At 54.0% G+C, this 21,083-nt stretch overlaps 1 protein-coding gene across 3 annotated transcripts; it reads right to left on the reverse strand.

Annotated features, from left to right (window-relative positions):
• On the reverse strand, positions 115-17,377 carry FKBP5 (FK506 binding protein 5). 3 transcript variants are annotated; one of them, XM_021377369.1, is made up of 11 exons: positions 17,330-17,377; positions 10,469-10,597; positions 9,615-9,759; positions 9,356-9,498; positions 8,662-8,776; positions 4,954-5,110; positions 4,277-4,367; positions 3,269-3,352; positions 2,523-2,708; positions 1,797-1,937; positions 115-948 (listed from the first exon to the last, which is right to left on the reverse strand). In XM_021377369.1, the coding sequence occupies exons 1-11, from the start codon at positions 17,360-17,362 to the stop codon at positions 865-867; spliced, it is 1,308 nt and encodes a 435-aa protein (XP_021233044.1). In that variant the 5' UTR covers positions 17,363-17,377; the 3' UTR covers positions 115-864. The 3 variants fall into 3 exon arrangements, with proteins under 3 accessions (XP_021233044.1, XP_021233042.1, XP_021233043.1); XM_021377367.1 differs by having other exon boundaries at positions 1,797-2,036; XM_021377368.1 differs by lacking the exon at positions 17,330-17,377 and adding an exon at positions 16,899-17,020 and having other exon boundaries at positions 1,797-2,036.

A 21,083-nucleotide genomic window follows, 5' to 3' on the forward strand; every position in this document is an offset into this window, starting at 1 on the left:
AGCCCAAAGCAAGACCCCAAAGCAGCACTCCAAAGCAGGATCTCAAAGCAGGACCAGTCTTAGAGGACAGCAGTAACTCCATAACACACTCAAACGGCTACATCTCCCCTGGGATGGAGCGGAGAAGCATTTCTTTTTATTGTTTTAACCAATTTTTTTTTTTTCAGTTCTTTAGTTTCCAGATTCCAAAGGGGTATTACAAAGACCAGACAGTAAAAATAAAAAACTGAAAGCTGTTCTCTGTAGGCAGTGCCCACATCCCTCCCGCAGGGCCAGAGGATGGAACCGTGCAGCACTGGCTCCATGAGAACCACCCCTTTGCTCCCTGCCCACCGCTTCTCTTATTTTTTTTTTTCCTGTGGGTCATGACCATGCCATAAAACCTCTGTTGAAAAATTTGAGCCCACAGCTCCACTGTGGCCGAAGGGAAGAGGGAACACAGGTGAGCACAGTGGGGTCTGGACACCCTGCTGCAGCCCCCCTAGCCCCACAGTGAGGAGGAGGAGGAGGAAGGCAGTGCAGGAGGAAGGCTTGGTCACATCCTGCCACAGTGCTCTCACATCCCAGCTCCTCCCGGAGGGCACAGAGCAAGGTGAGCCTCCTGAAGCCAGGAGTTCCAGCTTTGTTTTCTTTGTCCACCACCTCTGCAAAGGTGGTTGTTCCACTGGCAGTGGTCCCACACTATCCAACTGCTCGCAGCCAGCAGCAGCACCAGGCTGGTCTCATCTCTGCGAGGCACTTTCGCTTCCACAATCACACAAACTGGAACAAACTTTACAAGGAAACACCGGCAGGTCCTGAGTCCTGGCAAAGTTCTCAGCACAGGCTGAGGCCAGGAGGCTCTTCCTTCTGCCACCTCCTCCATCATACATGCTCCTCTGTCTCTTTGCCTTCAGCACGTGCTGCTGTCGCTGCCTTTTTTTCTACCCTGGTTTTGCTGGCTGCTTCCTGCAAGAGAGCACACAGAGCACAGAGTGAGAAACAGAAACACTGGGCCTATGGAGCTGTAGCCCATGTGCTGGGCAATACCTGCAGTCCATACATGGAGCTATAGATGCAGCCCACACACAACTCATGGCTGCAGCCAGTTCCCCAGGTGCAGGACGGCATCCCGCAGCCCCAGTACAGCTGGCAGCTGAGCACAGCCCTGCTCTCCACCCACCTCCTGGTGCTGGGCTGCAGTTGCTCCCTGCCCACTGCACTCATATATTCCACCGCCTCATTTTCAGACACCGGTTCAGAGGAGATTATACTAAAAATGACCCACATAGACTGCAAAGCTGTGTCCTCTCTTGTTACGGTACACTGTGCACCAGTTTTTGTTTGGAGGAATTTTGGATTAGAGCCTGTTACGAGAAAGTGATCTCTTATACAAGCAGAGGAGCGAAGCATTGGGTTACATGATTCAAGAAATCCATACTACCATGTCTCAAACTCCCCCTGGCCTTGCCAGCAAGTGGCTGACATTTTGCTTTACCCAAGTCATCAACCACTATGGGTGGGGGACAGCACCTGTAGCACAAACACCAAATCTGTCATCAGCTGTCGTGAGCCCATGTCCTAAACACTTTAATTGACAACCGAGCACCTGACAGCAGCTTCTGTGTGCAACAGACCAAGAACCAAGGGGCTCGTTGCCATGCTGCTCTGTTAGCCCTCACACAGCCTACAGCTGCAGCCCATACAGACCTATAGCTGCCATCCAGACCTCCATCCTTGTACCAGTCTCCATTTGCTCTGTTTCAGCCCCATCACCCTGCTGAGCATCCCAAACCTGATCCCCAAGCACAACTAACCTTCGCATCCCTCTCAGCAAACTTGGTAAACATGTTGGCGTAGATCCTCCTGTCCCGCTCATTGTGCTCCTTTGTCTTCTTCTGGCAGATGGAGATCTGCGACCTGGCTGCTTTGTTCTGCGGGTTCACTTCCAGCACTTTCTGAAAGTCACATTTTGCCAGCTCAAACTCGTTCATCAGCAGCCGGGCCTCACCCCGCCGGTACAAGCCCTTCTCGTTGTCCTGGTCCAGCCCCAAAGCCTGCAAGCACAGAGTTCACCAGAGCCCAGCAACCCTCAGGAGTGTGCTCGCTATGGATACAGTGGGTTTTTGTCCCAGCTTCATATTATTTCCCAATAGTGAAAGCCTCCCTGAGAGCCACAGATGCAGCTCATTGGTAACTTCCTTTAGGGTTACGGCAGCAAGTCTCATGCAATGAAGAACCAGTGGTAAGGTTCTTAAATTCTGGTGGATGCCTTGTTCTGAAGACACCCAAGGCTGGGGCTGGACAGGGCAGTGAGCACCTGATGGAGCTGTGGGTGTCCCTGTGTACTGCAGGTAGTGGGACCAGATGGCCTTCAAAGGTCCCTTCCAACTCAAACAATTCTAAATGTAAGCGTTTTATAAAATAATTACGCATCCTGACAGCAGGGATGACACCAACACAGTGCCCTTTGGAAACCGCTGCTTGTGCAAAGACAAACTCAATAGGGAAGGAAGAGTAAAACAAAAGTCGTGCTCCCATACCTTATCACAGCACTCGACAGCTTTGGTGTACTCGCGCAGCTTCAGGTAGCACATGGCCAGGTTGAGGAAGGCAGCCAGCAGGAAGGAATCGGAAGCTTTCGACTCCTTCTCCGACAAGCCGTACTCCATCTCCAGCCAGGACACGATCTTCCCGTACTGAATCACCGCCTGCAGGTACTTGCCTTCCTGAGACGGAGCAAAGACAGGACACAAGGAAGGGTTTAAAGCTAAAAGAGGGGAGGTTTAGGTTCAATGTTGGGGCGAATTCTTTACCCAGAGGGCAGTGAGGCTCTGGCACTACTCCCTAGACCTGTGGGCGCCCCATCCCTGGTGGTGCCCCAGGCCATGGATGGGGCCTTGGGCAGCCTGAGCTGGTGGGGCTGTGAGGGCCCTTCTGACCCAACCATTCTGTAGTTTTACGATCTTTAAGTTCTCTTCCAATCCAATCATTCCATGGTTCTATGATTCTATTTTATGAACCCAAGCTCAGAAAGGCAGTGGATCTGATGAGGACAGCAAGCAGCCAGTCAGGCAGGAGTGGATGGGGATGCATGGCCCCAGTAATGCTGCATTGCCCATGGAGTATATTCATTACACAGGGAGAGGAACTGGCAGAGGATCGGCACTCCTTGGGAGGGGATATTGCTGACATTTTTACCCCTTCAACACCCAGTGAGGTGAACCAGAACTCGCTCCAAGTGCCCAGCAGTGCAGCTCCCTGCTCCTGCCCCAAACCCGTCACAAACCTTGAAGTACATTGTCCCCTTCTCCTTGACGATGGCAGCCTGCTCCAGCTTCTCTTTGGTGTCCATCTCCCATGACTCTTTGGCCTGCAAAGAAATGCCCAGAGCCACCACCCTGAGGCGCAGCAGCAATCACATGGCAGGAGCAGTGCTGGATCAACACACCGTGCAACAAAGAAACACCAGCCCCACTTGCATACACGCCCATAGGAAGTGGTAAGAAGAGCAAAATTAATGGGATGCCGCAATCCAGGTGGCCCCAGGAGACTTTGGAGGATTTCTCTTTAATAGAGTGGGGCTCAACAGGGTGGTCTTGCACAGGGCAGAGTGCTGAATTTGAGGGATGGAGAGGACAGGCCATAGGAAATACTCATTGAGCACACACGGCGCATGCCTGAGGTGCAGAGTAACCACTGCAGGGATGGGATGTACTCTGAACCCAGCATTACAGCATGGTTTGTCCACTGCAGTACACCCACTGCAACCCCAGAGAATGAAAAATCCCAGCATAAAATAAACCTCCAAAATATATATTTTTTTAAATAACAAAAAAAAAGAAAAAAAGATGGGAAGATCTCTCTCCAGCACAGGGCAAGCAGAGGGTCTTGGCACCATTCCTGCTCCAGCCAGGGTTAGGGACCCAGCAACACCTGTCCCACCCCTGTGCTGTCCCCAGTCCCTGTCCCTGTCCCCAGCCCCCCAGCACCCACCCTAATGCTGGCCTCCCCCGTCAGGACACAATTTTTTTATTATTATTATTTTTTTTTTTTTCTTTTCTGTGCAGTCCAAGGAGATAGAAAAAAAAATAAGTACAAAAGGAACAAGGCTAGGAACAAATAAGAGAACCAGCCTTGGAGCCGGGCCAGAAAAATGAAACAAACCAACACACAAGAACAAATTAAGAACACAGCGATCCTTGCTGACGTCTCTACTTCAGCAGGGGCCACGGCACAGCCACACCAGGGACAAAGGGTGAGTGCAGTGTGGGGAGCGGGGTGGACCTGCCCTCACCTTCTCAAAGCTTTTCAGCGTGACCTCGTACACCAGCTCAGCGTTCGCCTGAATACCATACTTGGGTTTCCCCGCCTCGCCAAAGCCATATCTGGAGGGAGGAAGCAAGCAGCACTCAGGGGGCAGTCAGGGGCACCCACAACCTCCCCCAGGGAGCAACCTCCCCCAGCCCCATCCTTCTGCTAACTCTGCCATCCTCTTCCTAAATACCCCCCTTCATCAATCAGCACCTTTAAAAAAGCAGGAGGAAAGCTAAATCCCCTACATCTTCATTTTAGCAAGCACATGCCCAAGCTGCTCACTGTTCTCAGAACTAGCCCCACGCTAACGCTGTTGGGTTGGAGTGCTATTATCCTCCAGAAGCAAAGATATGCTGCAGCATATGATGCATTACACATGTGCATCTCCAGATGCACACAGGTGCACCAGACCTGGCTTTATGCAGCTTTCATCATGCACCAGGACAAGGAATGGTGATTCCTTGAGCCCCAAGAGCTGGACAAAGCCCCTTCCAAGTCCCAGCCTCCCACTTACCCCTCTGGCTGTCCCTGCTGGTGATGCTAACATATCCCAGAGGAGTTCTGTTGGCACGTTAGCATTTTCACAGATGTTCTAATGGCCTCCCATGTTGGAAGCTTCAACCCTGCACCAAGCAACACGGGCACAAGATCCCTTACCGTGGCCCCAGGTGGAGGATGCAGTGTTCTCCCCTCTGCATCTTCTCCAGCGCTTTGTCGATGCCGATAGGGATGTCATGGTCCTCCCCTTCACCCACCACGAACTTCACATCCTTGCAGTCAAAGCGTGTTCCACCGCAGAACCCCTCCAGGTGAACTGCGGGACAGAGTAAAGACCATGGGCAGTCCGCACCATGTGGGACCTCAGCCCTGTGGCTCCCCCTAAACCATTTTCGAAGGCATTTTCCACGTAGATGGCACTTAAGGAAGTGCGAGCAGAGCTGCGGCAATTCCATCCAGTGACCACATCCACCACGAAACCCTGAAATCCCACAAACCCCCTTCCCCCCCCAGCTGAGCCAGAGCCCTGGAAGCACCGGGGAAGACAGTGAGCAGAGAGGGGTGGGAGGGCTTGGAGAGCATTGCTAAAAAGCGGTGCAGCCGTATCTCATCCCAGCAAGGACCAGACAACAGATAAACATTATGACTAATATGTTCCTCTTGTGCCGCACTGCACGAGTCAGCCTTACTGGAACTGGATATTGCTCCTGGCACACTGCCATGCGGAGTTTATCACGGTGATTACAAATCTCCTACACAGCACTATACACTCGCCTTACACCTCAAAAACAAGGCCATGTTCTCCTGCCCCTAAGAACTGAAAGTACAAGATAAACATTTATTTTTTTCATCTTCAACCAATAAGCGCACCGTTTCAGCCCATGGAGCTGGCAGGGACGTGTCAGGGTGGGCAGCAGAGACCTGGCAAATTTGCCACCTGGCGCTCCTGGCGTGATTTCCACCCCAAGATTGTTCCTCATTTATTTGATACTGAAGATGGTGCGCGCTTGGGGGACAGTGGGTGTTCCTTGCACTCAATGCAAACATAAAGTAAAAGCGATCTCATAAGACACTCCTACCTACTGCAGGAAAACTCCCCAAAAGCCTTTAACAGGGGGAAAAAAAAGCATGGCTAGGCACTAAGGCTGCCAAAAACGCTTAAAGACCTTGCAGCAGTAACCCTATAGTGTGGATGGATGGACACGAGTTTCTCATGTGCACGCTGCTGAGAAGCTAGAAGGGTTTCTATTGCCTATATAAATACTGATAAAGTGGGGAAAGATGAGAACCTTGGGAAGAAGTTAACCTCTTTTCTAAGTGGGGATGGTCTGGCCATTCACTGATGTGCTGCTGAGGACAGCGCTCTGCTTTGTGCAGCCTGGCTGTGTGCTGGAAAATCCTCCTGCAAGTCCACTCCAGGGCCAACTCCTGCCGATCTCTTTGGGAAAACAAAATATTCAGCCTAAAGCACAAGCAGCCCACCAACCTCACAGCTCCTTGCTGTCTCTGATTGTGTTTTCTGTGCCCTCCACCAAGCACATGCCATTGCGGTCCCTGGGTCACCTGTCACCAGTGGGACACAACAGTGATCCCACAAGTTCTCCTCACCACAGGATGCCTAGAAGAACATGAGCTCCCAGCCCTTGCTTCAAGAGAAGAAGCAGAGGAGTTTTCCTTCCATTCTAATTGCACACTAGCAATGGGGAAATCTCTGCTCTGGTTTCCAGGAGCATTTCGGTGCTATCTGAAGCAGGTCAGCTGGCTGCGGTTGCTCTTGGATTACAGCAAGCAAAGCCCCCGCCGGGCTCTGCACATCCCTTCGGCTGCAGTGCTGACTTATTGTTCTCCCGGTGCCTGCAGCGATTTTGTTTTTGAAGAGCTCAGAACACAGTGTACCGAGTGCGGCTGGCACATGAACTTGATGTGCTGACAGCAATTTGTACTCAGATTAAAATGGAGGGGGGGGGAGGGGGGGGGGAAAGGTTGTAACAAAAGCTGGAATGCGGGATTTTGACTGCAGCCTGTGTTTTAGGAACCGGAACTGCAAATTACAGTCTGCAAAACTTGAACCTATAGAAGTGCTTATGAAACTCCAGCCAGGAGATGCTCATCCCGGTTAGTGCACATGTTCTCCCACCATGGTTCAAGCAGAGGTTTTGGGCACCTGAGGGCTATGCCCTGATGCGGGGTTTGGTGGGGAGTGAGGTGAAGGACACAGAGGTGGCTGTGCACTCCCATAATCCAAGGCTGCTCCTTGGGGTGCCACCTCTGCTACTGGGCACCCCCACAAACCAGCCCCGAGCAAAGCACTCCAAGGTAAACAGCAATGCATTTGGAAATTAAAAAGCCTCTCTGCACCCAAAACGTCTCCCTGCAAGGCTGCCAGGTTGGCTCACGCTGCTTCTTCACATCTTTTCTCATTGGGACGTATTTAAGGTCTCCGGCCCCAGGCTGTAGGTTGGTGCAAAGGACCCGCAGCCACCTTGGTGCAGCGCTCCTGCTCCAGGCAGCACTGTTACGCAGCACTGCCTCCGAGGGCATTCATCTCTATTATCCCGACTGTGCATGTGCTCCTGTTCTCTGCATTCGCTTGGAACTGAGCATCCACTTGAAATAGGAATGGCCTGGCTTCGAGGCGCTGAACCCCCTAAGATGTGGCCCCACGCAGAGCTCCAGCTCAATGTTTTTCAGAGAAACGATTGCTCAGTGTTTTCCCCAGCCTACCTCCATCCTGCTCTGAGCAACCATGCCATCACTGCATCTGAACAAAGGGAAAAGCAGGTGGGAGAGCACGGCTCTGCCCTGCTCTCCAGGCATGTGTGCTCACCCCTCACAGCCCCTTTGGATAAAATAAAAAACAGCACTGAAAAGGCAGGAGAGAATGGGGCCAGCTGTCATTCTGTTCAGCCTCTTTCTCAGGTTAACCTCAGAGATAGGGAAGGCAGCCTGAAACCCTACTCCTGGCCGGCTCCAGCCATGAAACGGGCAGATAGATCGGCATGAGACAAGAATATCTCCTTAAAAAAGTCTGTGAGAGGAACAGTGAGTTTTATGAGTTCAGATCTAATTTCACCTTCGCTAATGGAAGTTAATTGGACCCTCTTGAACGAACGGGAGCTCTGGAATGGGGATAAGAAACTAGATGCCTTGCAGACAGCATGTTAGCTCCACTCCTATGGCTGAGTTGTTTTCAAGAGGAGAAAAAAAGCCTGGCTCTCACCACCTGGGTAAGGCGTTCGCTCCTCAAACATGACCAGAATCACTCTGTCCCGCTCATAGACAGGGAGCTCAGAGCTCGGCAGGACAAGCTGCAATGCAGTTCGGACCACACTGACTCCACAAACCCCTTTTATGTTAATTCATCCCCCATCAGCTATGACCAGAAGCTTGAAGCTGTCCTCTGGCCACGTGGGAAGGAAAAGAAAAGGCCCCATGCTGCAGCTGATGCAATAGAAACAACCAAAACAGTGATAAGCATCGCAACAAGGAAACCAGAGAGGCTGCTGCTTCCTCCTCTGGACAAAAAGATGTGCCCCAAGCACCTGGCAAGCTGCACACCAGGTGAAAACCTCGGTGCTCCCAGTGCTACAGGCTGAAATCCAAATCACAGCCTGGGTTTTCAGCATTCACCGCACCAGTCCTGAATACAATCACATCCTGGAGCCACTCAGGGACAAAGGAGGGGCAAACAAAAAGGAAAGGGCTGACCCCAAGACCCCACAGATTGTGGGCTGTCCTTGAGCAGTCATGCTATCCCCATCTGGCTGCTCCTGTGGCTCAAGGTTTTCCAGTAAAACCCTCCGAGCCAACAGCTCTGGAACAGCCGTCACACGCTGTGCCAAGGGCAGCTCCCAACCCGGTACTCACTTTCCACTGTAGCACCTTCGTTGGGGTTGGAATAGCCTTCTCCTTTCCTCTTGATCCTCCGGATGATCCCTCCATCCTCAAACAGGTCCTCGCCTTTGAAATCAAGCAGCTCGATCTAAAGGATTAAAGGGAAGGTAGGCAGAACTGTGGGTGGAGAGGAAGGAGAGGAGAAAAACAACAGCAAATCCACAAAGCAGCATTTCATCCCCAAGCCAGAGAGCCAAGCAAACTAATTCTGTACTCAGCTGACAAGCAGAAGTTGCCCATAAAAGCCAGCTCCAAGCCACAGCATAATACACCCAATTTATTAGAAATTGGGCCACATCCAGTACCTGAAGTGCAGCACAAAGTAACAGTAAAACAGAGTTTATTAATCCTGCAGGGCAGAGCGCAGTCAGGGCTGGGAGGTGCACAGGGAGCACAGGAGCAGATTTTTAACCCCTCGAGGTGTTCCCGAGCTGTTTCCCCACTCGTGTGCCTTTACACAGCCAGGCTGTGCTGGCTCTCCCTGCAGGGCTGCTCCCCACCGCAGACTCTCAGCTCAGACACACATTGCTGAAAAAACACTGGCATTGGTTCCTGGAGCAGAGGGACACGTTTCAGGAATGCAAGCTGTTTTGTTTTGTTTTTTTCCCCTTTCTCAGAGCTGGCTGGCAAGGCAGAAAGCAGCGAGAACTCCCAGCCCTGTACTTGCCTCAAAAAAGAGAGTGGCATTGGAGGGGATTTTAGGGGCACTGCCAGCAGCCCCATAGGCATACTCCGGTTTGGACAGCAAGTAGCAGACCTCACCCTTCTTCATGGTAGCAACCCCGATGTCCCATGCCTTGATCACCTGGCCTGGGAGAGAGGTGGACATCAGAAAAGGAACCGAAATGGAAAAACCCCATAAGAGAGGCACCCCAAAAAACTGTCCCTTAGTCTCATGGGGACATGGGAGTCTCCCCTCCCCTTACCCTTGCCCAGGCTGAAGACGAAGGGCTCATTGCGGTCGCGGCTGGAGTCAAACTTCTTGCCATTGGCCAGCTTGCCCTTGTAGTGCACATACACCTTGTCCCCAATCATAGGGGACTCATCCTCATTCCCAGGCCTCTTGATGATCTACGAAGAGAATCCACCCACAGGAAAGAGGCCACGGTGAGCTTAGGATGTACATATATCCATTATTAAAAAAAAACAGATGTGTGTACACATATAAACCCCCTCCCACAATGCTGCCCTAACATAGGGGAAGGCTGGAAGCAAGCCATCTGATTCCCATTCCTAAAACCCAGCCTCGCACCAGCACAGTTCCCCCTACATGGGGCTTTATTCATGGGGGTGTGTTGTTTAACTCCTCGCTTCTTGTCGACACTTTTTTTTGTTCTTTTATATTGCTACAGCCTGGAACAAGCAGTTCCCAACAGGGGAGGATGCTATTATTAGAGGGAAGGTCCTATTCAGCTGGAGAAGAGCAAGTGCTGGTAAGCAGAACTATCCAGAAATGGCCCCGAATGTGAACCAGGGGCTGCAGAGCAGACTGCATGACCTAAGTAAAGTGCTCTTTCTAACGTCTGAGTCACACACAAAAATGCTTTGTGGATTTGAGGCTAATAATCAGATTAGGAACACAATAGCAGCGAAATTCATTCAGCAGACTGAACCCATGTGGAGTGTGTTCACTCCATCCTTCAGTACTGCCTGTGCCCCAGGGGCCCCAAAGTGCCCCAAGGGTCACTCAAGGAACACAGGGCCACAACAGGGCCTCTAAGTGTCACAACATGGCTGCAGGGCCCCCAGGGGCTGTGCCATGGCCACAGATCCCACTCACCTTCAGCACGCCGCGGTCACGGGTAGGTGTGATGTCCTCCCCACGCTCTGCCAGCGCAACCACCTGCACCTCGCCTTCGGGCTTGGTGGCCTCATCGGTTGTCATCGTCCCCAGGCAGGAGCAGCACAGCTAGGAAGAGGATGGAGGGGCAGGAGAAGAGGGAAAGGGTTAAGAACTGCAGAGCCCCAGTGCTGCTGGCCGTGCAGGAAGTTTAGAGAACATCTCAAGCATGCAGAGCGGAAAATCCCTTCCCAGGGGCCACCCAAGCTCAGCGCTGCTGAACCACAAGCACACGCAACTCCGGCGGCAGGCATCGAGCTGCCCTGGCAGCCAGATCTGCACTGTGGCACCACAACAGGGATGGTCATGTCCTGCTAGCTCTCACCCCTGGTCCTCTCACACTGCTACAGAGAGTCCTCCAGCAACAGTTTTACCAAAAAAAAAAAAAGCGCTGACAGCTCAATGCGTGCTGGCCAAGGGGCTCCCAGAGAACAGCATAACGCAGGAGCTCAGCGCTGTTGGCTGCACCCAACCCCCTGGGGCCTTCTGTGGGGATGCTATACCAGCAGGACTGAAGCTTCAACCGGATGCTGGCCTTCAGCCCAAGGAGCAACAAAAGCCACTAGAGAGACTTCAAGCACCTTCATCACCAGACACTGTGAGCAGTGGTGAAGCTGAGAGGCTGAGATGCTCAGAGGGGAGAAGCGGAGCCCCAAGAGCTCTTCCTTCCCTCAGCTCAGCCTCTCTGACACATTGGCTCAAAGTTTGCACCAGCACTGTGCTTTGAGCTATGCCACGCATTGATGAGGATTATTTTCCACAAGGAACAACTTCCTGTTCCGTCAGACTGCATTATTCTTCCGTGAACAGCCCAAACCCAGGCATGCTTTGTTCCTCTTGCCCAAGAATACCCAAAAAGGTGCTGAGGCTGTAGGTCAGCACTGAAGCTACGGGGTCACCACAAGGTCTCACTCCAAATGGGAAGACCTAAAGGCAAAGCAAGGCAATGCAAACCCAGTGCCAACAGAATTCCAAACACATGGGTGAAGAAAATCTGCTGGAAGACTGCAAGCAATGGGTTTTCGGGGCAAAGCATTGCCTGAAGCAACAACTGTGCAGGAGAGGAGCGTGCCACAGCCAAAAGACTATGCCCACACCAGTGGCAGTGAACGTTTTGCTGAAACAAAATATGAGCAGAATGCAGTGCAGTTTGCATGGGGAAGCACTGCAAGGACGCGGTGCAAACGGGCACCTGCCCATGCAGCCAGGCACCAGAACACTGCGTGGGCTACTGCGTGCCTCACCACGGGGATGGACAACCATGGCTTTCACCCCTGGCTGAGCTGGACAAACGCTGCCTGGTGAGAACATAACTGCTTCATGTTGAGGAAAAAAAAAAATTTCCTGATGATTTCCTTCAGATGGGACGACTTGTTTTGGTAGCCACACTACCGTGCAACACGTAATCAAGGAACCATGCAACACAGAATTAGAAAGCAATGGGTTCTGAAACATAAAACAGATCTATAAAAGTCAGTGTAATTGCGAAACTTTTCCACAGCCTTTGGTGTGGAAGCTGACACTAACCAGCAGGAGAAATCATCCGTTCAAGGCTTCACAAAGAGCAAAGAAAGGATGTTTTCAGCTCCCAAGGCAGATCAGTCATACTGTGAGAACAACTGCCCTTGGTGCACCCAGGCTGAGCAGGATGAACCCAATTCCAGCCTCCCCAGCACAGGAAACCACGAGACACAAAGGGCTCCACGTGGAAGGAACAAACAGAGAAAGAAGGGAACTGCTGCTGCAGTGCCCCATTATCTTTGTCTTTGGGACAATGTTTGACGAGATGCTGCATCTGCTCCACTTTCCCTGCTCTGCAGAGATTTTGGATTGCAACCCCTAAAAGCACCAAGAGCACTGGGGCAAGCAGGGCAGTTGGGAAGCTCAGGGGTATTTCTCCATCGCTTTCAGCCAAATAGCCCCTCCTGCAGCCGTCTGTCAGCTTCCCACCTCCTCTAAGGTGCCCTGTATCCAGCCCACACACTCCTGGCTGCTCCCACCAGCACGATGTGCAGCAGAAATACAGCAAGACCCCATGGAACTCAGGTCATCCCCATCCATGAGCACGAAGAACAGCAAGCCTTCCAAAGCCTGCTGGGGCAGAGCTTCCCTGGGTGCATCAAGCATCACCATGGGGGCACAGAGGATGGCTCGGGAGATGCCAGCTCTGTATCATCAGTTGCCAAATCCCACCAAGAGATATCTAAAAATACATCACCCGCATCCTCCTCATTATTTTTCGACGTAAGTAATTAGTGCAGCCATCCAGGGCAGCTGGCCAAGGCATGGCAAAGGGGGAGGGAGGGGGGGCAATGCCCTGCGTCAGCAGCAGTGGGAGGGATGCAGCCCACAGGACCGCTGTGTATTGGGACAGAGCCCAAGAGCCTTTCTCTACCAAATCAGAGAGAGAAGGTGGTTCCGTTTCTGCTCATCTCCAGCCTTGTGGAGGCACAGGCACAGCCAGGGAAGGCCGCGGGGATCCAGAGTGATTAACAGGAAGCAATCCATCGGAGGAAGGCTGCTGCTCCCTGAGCTCTTCTCCACCAGGGCTGGTGCTGCCCGAGGCCAGAATGATCAGCTGGCTCCAGCACCACCTTCATCTTCCAAAGCTGCACCCAGCAGCAGTGACTCGCTGCTGGGAGCTGAGTACCAGAGGCTGCAGGGCCAGGAGGGATCCACGTGCACACGGGCACAGTGGGAAAGCAGTTACAGAGCTCCTGAATGTGACATGTGTCCACAACAGGGCGGTTTCACACCATTTCAATGCACATCTGCAACTTAGGAGCTATAATAAACTTGTCTTAAAACCAAGACAAACCCAGAGGCTTCAGCACCTGGACACAAACCCTCCAAGCACAACACCCCAGGACCGCACAGGACAGTGGTACCAGCACGCTGTCCTGCACCGAAACCTGCCCCATAAAAACCGGCTGTTCATTCCCAACAGTGAAAGGGGAGGCCAAAGTCTGACTTGGGGCTGAGGACAGGACTCTGTTCTGCCGCCATCCCAGGCTGCATTTCCTAGAAATCGCAATACCGGGAATTTTCTGGCTGCAAATGGAAATTTCGCAGCGTGTCTCTCCCTCCTGGAGGTTGGCAGGAGCCATGGGGGGGAGGGGAAAAAGCAAGGGTCTCATCTTGGCATGCAGACAGCCCCAGGTGGGACCCTGCTTATCCCAAATACTGTCCCATACGGTGACAAGGGACACGTTGCGAGTCTGTCTCCTCATCACACTGCAGTTTCACTTCCCTCCGACAGAGCAAAACCAATGATTTTCTCTAACAAATACTGAGCAAAGTGTTGCAGCACAGGAGGGAGGAAAGGAACACCCCCAGCAGCACCCAGTGACACACCAGGTGCTGCTCCAGGGCAGCTTTCATCAGAGCAAATGCCAACTCCCGTACTTGCAAGGAATGCCCAGTGCTACATGCAGCTGCCACGGCTTTGCAGGTCAGTGTAGCTCAGCTTTGTGCCCCAGGGGCTGCAAAACAAGGACAAAGCATGGCAGGAGCAAGAAGCAGGGGGACAGGGCACCACACATCTCTCTGTGTAATTGTATATGTGATAGACAGATGATAGAATGTGTGTAAAACCTATGTAACATGAAGCAAAAATGGGTTTTTTGTCGATGGATATCTACAGATCTCTGCTCTGTGAGCAGCAGTGCTGCCATGAGCTCAGCACTGCTCACACAGTGGAGGGGAACACGGTCTCGTTTCCTTCCAGTTTGAAAAAAACAGAACAAATTTGCTCCTGTCTGATCACCAAAACACAACCTGCAGGTCACAGAGCAAACTTAACTGGACTCTGCTGCTGCATCCCTGCTGCTCTGCACTCCCATGCATGAGGAGCGTGCACCAGTGCAGCGTGGGGTGACCAAGGGATTCCTTGTATGCCAATTGTTTTCCAAGTTAGAGTTTTCTCATGGGTAAATCCAGAAAAGAACATCAGATTTTTATAAAGGCATCTCACTGCTTGAAACAGGGCTTCCTGCCACGCACCAGTGCATTTTGGCCAGGTGAGCCTCAACCACAGTAGCTCCCCAGTAATCAGAAGGCTCTATTTCATCACTTAACATCCTCAGCAGCATTTTGAGAGCACAGTGTGAAACCCCAACACATCAATCCATGCACACTGAGGGCCCTGCACACCTGTATGGGGCACAAACCCCAACCTCTGCCTGCACAAAGCAGTGCTCAGGTGAAGATGCAGTTGGATGCATGGAAGCTTCCTCAAGAGCGGGTTCTGAGGACCTCTGCAGAGCCACATGTGCATGCACCATATGCACAACCATGCACCAGGATGCACAAACCAGTGGTGCACACACAAGGGTGCACACTGTGCCGCTTCTCACTGGCACACGGGGTGCAAGCCAGAAACTCTGCTACAGGCAACCAAGATGGTGCTGCCTAGGGCTGATTTTATTTAATTAAGCAACTAAATTTAATGTAAATTTTAAAAAATCCTTGAAATGAGAATACCTTTAATTAGGGTAATTCTCCACGAGCAGCACTGCTGTTTGTGAGCAGCTTCTTCCCAGAGCTCTGGAGACGCCCCACTTGGCAGAACACGCCGCCACCAGCACCTTACCCCCGATTTCTGCAAGTCTGAAGCAAGTTTGCTCCTGTCTGGCCAGCATTTCCCAGTGTTCTCCCAGTGATGGGGGTTAAAGATTGACATGAGGCCCTGTGCAAGTGCCTGGGGATGCTTTTGGAATGTATCTCCTCTCCTCCTTGCAGCACACAGATCCCCACAGCAATTAACACAGAAGGTAACGAGCCAGAAAACAGTGGCACAGCTCAGGGCTCAGCAAAGCCTTCATCAGCACTGAACAACGGGGTGGAAGCATTGGCCAAACTTGAGCCTGCCTCTCCCTGGGCTCATCCAGCAGCTAATTACCCTCCAGGTGCTAACAAAGGTGTGCGGGACCAGGTATCCAGGTGGAGCGACTCAAAGCTTCTCCTTGTGCATGGCCACAGTTAAAACCCACCTAATTGCACGGCAGCACAGGAATGTTCTGAGCAAGGCAGTTTGGGGTCCACTTTCTAGAAATCTCCAGTGCTGCTCTCCTTCTGCTCAGAGGGAACTGTCCCAGGTTCCTCTTTATCCCAAGGGGAAGGGACCTCAAGGCAACACGCAGTCCATGTCCTACGGGTCCCCCGGCACCGGGTCCCATGTGTGGTCACACCACAGCCACCTCCAGGGCCACATCATAGCCATATCACAGCCACCTCCAGGACCAAACCACAGCCATCACTGAGGCCACCTCAGAAGCCTCTTCCAGCACCACCTCTAGGATCACATCATGGCCACCTCTAGGGCCACAGCAGGGCCATATCCAGAGCTACTCCCTACTATCCCACAATCACATGCACTTCTCTCTCCTAGGATTCCACCAGTAATCACTTCTCCAGCACCTCCACAGAAACCCATATTCATCCTCCTGCCCCATATTTCCTCCTCCCAACTCACATTTTCTCCCCACTTCTCCCACATCCTGGCTCACCAAGGCAGTGTAACGTCACACGCTGGGGTCCAGGACCCACATGGCATCCCCTGCCACAGCACCATGGGGACACTGGCTTTGCTCAACCCTGGGTTACCCCTTACAGGTTGTAACTTCCATAGTCTGGGACACCCAGTGTGACAGCAGCACATCCTGCCAGGTGTGGGTTGGGTGAACCAAAAAAAAAAAAAACAACAACCACCCACAAAATCCAGATGATTCAGGACAGCCACACCACTACAGAGGGAGGAAGCAGAAGGAGCCGAACAAAATGCCCCATTTACGTTGGACATGCTGCTGCACCCGCCCAGAATGAAACCGCACATTGCTGCCCGCGCTCGGGGGATATTTTTGGTCAGTGCCATTAGGAAACTCATTATATCTGAGCACAGCAGCCTCATTTTCTGACAATTCTGAAAATAAATCCTCTCTTCAGGCACTGCAGTACTGACAGGCTACGGTCCCCATCCCAATCCTAATCCTAATCCCAATCCTGGTCCCAGTCCCGAGCCCAATTCCCATCCCAGTCCTAATCTCAGTCCCAATCTTCATCCCAATCCCAGTCCCGACTTCGGTTCTGCCGTGAGGAATGCGCTGCACGGCTCCGTAGGAACGAGGGGAATTCCACGAGCGGAGCGAACCCAGAGGCACAGCACTCGGACGCGTGCCCCCTCCGCGTCCGCTCGGCCTCCGTAGGCGTGACGCTGCGTTCCACCCTCTCTTCCCTGGGGCACTCCGCAGCCAGCACGAGCCGGGGACCACTCAAGCCCACACGTGATGCTCGTCCCAACACCTCCATTCCCCCCCACCAGTCCCACCGCACCGCACCGCACCGCATCTCATCTCGCGCCATCCCGGCCCACCTGCCCTCCGCTATCGCCCGCGCTCCGCTGCCGCCCGGCTCCGAGTGGCACGGGGCGCCCCGCCGGCCGGGTCTCCCCGTCGCTTCGCCCTGCCCCTCTGCTCACCTCCCATTGGTAGTTTCTCCCGCCCGTCTACTCTACATCACCCGCAGCGCTTTCTCATTGGCTGGAGTGGAGGTGGTATGCAAATCAGAGCGTTTTCCCACCCCCCCGCCTCCTCCGTTCCCGCGGAGCTCCGCTCTGCCCCGCGCACTTGCCGGGGGCGGCAGCGGCGGAGCTGGGTCGGGGCTCCCGTGTACGAAGCTCTGTGCAGTGCTCCCGGAGGTGGGGGGGAATCTCATCCCCATGCAGTGGTCTTGGGAGGCTCCTCACCTCCGCGCAATGCCCCCGAAGGGAATAGCTTCATGCCATGCCCCTGGGGGTGATCTCACCTCCGTGCAATAACTCTGAGGGGATCGTCTCATCCCTGTGCAATACTCCTGCGGGAGGTGCAGCTCCGTGCAATGCCCTGGGGATTCTTGTCCCTATGCAGTACCCCAGCTCCCCCCAATGCAATGCGAGCGGCCTCAGGGACCGCCCCCCAGTTATCATGCAATTCTCCGGGGCTCCCCCAGCCCTGAGCAGAGCCTCTGGAGGGGTCGAGCAACGCCCCCGAAGCCACTCCCACCCCAGGATCTTGCAAACCGGGGCAGGCCCCTCCAAGAGCTGCCCTGTTCCAGGAGGTGCCCCCTGTGTCCTTCCGGGGACCCCCAGCCCTGAGTGATATCCCACGGGCCCTCAGCACCCCGATTTGTGACCTAGTGATCCTGGCTTCTGCTCGAAGGAATTACCTGCCCCAGATCTTTGCATTTCCCTCCACCAGGTAATGAGTGCTGGGGGTGTCCTCACTGTCACAGCTGTACCTCGTGCAGTATCCTGGGATAAAGCCAAAGCCCTAAAAAGCAGCAGCTGTGGGGGCTGCAGTGTGTCACCAGAAAGTTCCATTTGTTTATTTGCATATAAAGAAAAACATATACAATAATGTGCATAGGAAGAGAGCACCAGGGTGTTTCTGTAACAGAGCCCTTCCAGTGGCCATAGCACCAGCACAGTGTGGGGGTGCTCTCTCCTCCCTCACCCCAACTTTGCAATTTGTGTTCGCAAGGAAACTCGATGTCAGAAGAGCATGAGCTGACGTCAACTTCCCCATGCCAGGAAATGCACGGTGCAGCCCTGTCCTCGCCTAACCCGCCCGCAGTGCCTGGGTGTTGTAGCACAGGGTTATGCAAGATCCCGCTGCGCTGGGCTGAGAGCAGAGCTGCAGCCCCCAGCAGTGACATGGGATGCAGGGAGGTGATGGAGGGATGGGAGACAGCTGTGGGCATGGAACAGGGGATGTGCTGCAGTGTGGCATTGCAACGAGGGGAAATCTTGTATGGCTTGGACGCAAAGCACTGGTGCTGGGTGTGTGGCCCCCCCATGCCTTCCCCCACGCCATCCCAGGAGGAAATCTGCTCCTCTGGAACAAAATTCCAGGAATAATCCCTGAAGGCACTGCACAGCTGCCAGGGCACTGCCTGTCCCTCGTCATCCCACTGGCACATGGCTGTCCCAGATGAGGACAGGGATCAGGGTGAAGCCTTGAGCTTGGGCACCCCAAGTGACACTTGGGCACCCCAAAGGTGACATCCTGGAGATGTGCCCCACCCTCCACCCCACCCCACACACTGTGCAATGTGAGAGCAAAGCCTTCTGCCCAAAGGTAATAAAAACAAAAAAAGGGGAAAAGAAAAAACAAAAGGAGAGGGAGAGGAGGAAGGGGAAGGGGTGAGGAAGAGGGAGGGAGAGGAGGGGTGTCCCCCTGCTCCCTCCCTCCTGCAAACCGCAGCACCTCTGAGCCCAGTGCACCTTTGCTCCCTCCTTCCTTCCTCCAGCTGTGGGGCTCCCAATCCCAAACTGAGCCCCTTGCCCATTTTAGGCATGCAAAGCAGTTTGTTGGGTAGTGCCCCCCCACACCCCTCCCCCTCTTCCCTGTGAGCACCCCACTTTGTGTCTCAGTCCAGGCTGCGGGGTGAGTTGTGCCATGGTGTGAGCTCAGCCCTGTGCTGCAGCAGTTGGGTGTTTACGGAGGCGAAGGGCTGGGGTTGCACAACCACAATGTGAGTACACCGTGTCCCTGCTGATGGCCGAGGTGCAGCTGCAATGGGGCCACAGCAATGGGGGGGGCCACACAAGGGTGGGGCCTGGCTATGGGGTGCAAGGCTACGTGCTGCATATGACCCCACAAATCTTCCCAGCAGAGAAGTTATTGTGGGATGTTGCATGAAGCCGTCTACGTGATTTGCTCTGATGCATGGAAACAGTGCTGGGGAGAGCCCCCCCCAGCAACCACATATGGGGACCCAGCGACCCACTGCTCCCCCATCACAGCCCTGAGCCTTCCACCATGCACCCAGTGCTTACATCAAAGCATGCTGCGATCCACTGCTGTCCCCTCACAACAGCCCCCCGTGTCCCACTAGAATGGAATGGACGCCCACAGGGAATGCACAGCAATGCAACAGGGGTATGCAATGCAGTGGGGGTGCACAATGCAATGGAGGTGTGTGTTGCAACGGGGGTGTGCAATGCAGTGGGAAAAAAAACACACGAATGTAAATATATATATATAATATGCATAATAATGCATTTATATTATGTATATATATTGAAAGCAGTGATGCTGCTCTGTAAATGAATGGCAGGAGGGCAGAGTCCAAGGCTCCCACGCTGCACTGGTGGGGGCCCAGTGTGGCCCCAACGCAGATAACGCCATGACCACCGGGTGCAGGATGCAGAGGGCTGAGTGGGAGTATAAATAACGGCCGCTGCGCATTCTGGCTGGGGGCCACTTCTAACACAAAGTACATTCCGGTCTGGACGTAACGAACTGTACCAGCCTCTGCCGGGGCGGGCACAGGGGTAGCGGTGCTCCATGCCAGCCACTCCCCACCCCCAACTTGGCCATGTGCTGGGGGCACTGATGGGGATGGGGGTTTTGGGGTGTCAAGGTGGGACCAGCACCCCTGGGGTGTGCCATGCAGTAGGGGTGTGCAGTGCAATGGAGGTGTGCAATACAGTGAGGGTGTGCAATGCAGTGCAGTGGGGGGTGCACAATGCAGTGGGATGTACAGTGCATTGGGGTGTGCACTGCAATGGGGGTGTGCAATGAATGGGGGTGCAGTGCTGGGGGAAGGGATGCTGGGGGCTACACTGGGGTATGACAGCAGGGGTGATGTCCCAAGGATGACTGGGGGGAGGGTGTGTTGCTGGGGGAGAACTGAGAGGGATGCCGGGGGGAATTGCTGGGGGTGACAGTGGGGGCCATGCTAGGGGCCATACTGGGGTGTGATGCAGGGATTGCTGGCACAGGGGTGATGCTGGGGTGATGCTGGGGTGATGCTGGGGGCTGTGATGCCGGGGGGTGATGTGGACGACAGTGGAGTACAATGGGGTGGAGCAGGACACTGGGGACAGCGGGGCCCAAGCAGTTCCCACCCCCACGGGGCACCCCCAGCACCGGGATGGGGGTTTCCTGCCCGCACCCCCCCGGCACACAGCCCTCCCGTTGACCCAGGGCTGCCCGCAGTCCCGCGCGGCGGTTTCCCTCGCCCCCCTCCGTCCCCCCCTCCCCGTCCTCCCCCCCCACCGCTGCTGAGTCAGGGCTGTTCCCTCCGCCCGGTACATCGCGTCCCCACGCCGGGGCCTGGCACCCCGCCCGCCCCCACCCGCGGTGCTGCTGCGGGGTCACAGGAGGCCCCGAGCAGCCCTCAGCAGAACCCCCCAAAACCCCCCCCCGGGGAGGCTCCGGACTGCAGTTGAGAGCAGCATTTTTTGGGGGAGAATGTGAGCACGGCGCATTGTGCACGGGGTGACGTGGCCTTGCTGGGTGTCCTTGTCAGCGTGCGTTGCACACACCCATTGCACTGCATTGCATTGCAAACACTCATTGCATTGCTGTTCATCCTTGCAGAGTGCATCCCCATTACACTGCACACCCTACTGCATTGCACACCCCTATTGCACTGCACACCCCCAGAGCATTGCACACCCTTGCTGTATTGCACACCTCCACTGCATTGCACATCTGCACTGCATTGCACGCTCCCATTGCTTTGCATTGCACTGCACACCCCATTGCATCACCCTTACATCAGCAACTCCCAG

This window comes from Numida meleagris, chromosome 25 (assembly GCF_002078875.1).
Source record: "Numida meleagris isolate 19003 breed g44 Domestic line chromosome 25, NumMel1.0, whole genome shotgun sequence".
Taxonomy (NCBI): domain Eukaryota; kingdom Metazoa; phylum Chordata; class Aves; order Galliformes; family Numididae; genus Numida; species Numida meleagris.

Bases quoted from the DNA above. Each gene is read 5' to 3' on its own strand.
- FKBP5 (XM_021377367.1), bottom strand. From the start codon at position 17,362: ATGAGACGATCCCCTCAGAGTTATTGCACGGAG. The intron at 4,368-4,953 runs GTAAGGGATCTT...TCCTCCCTCCAG, and splicing joins ATCCTCCACCTGGGGCCACG to ATATGGCTTTGGCGAGGCGG. The intron at 3,353-4,276 runs GTGAGGGCAGGT...ATTTCTTTGCAG, and splicing joins CGCTGAAAAGCTTTGAGAAG to GCCAAAGAGTCATGGGAGAT.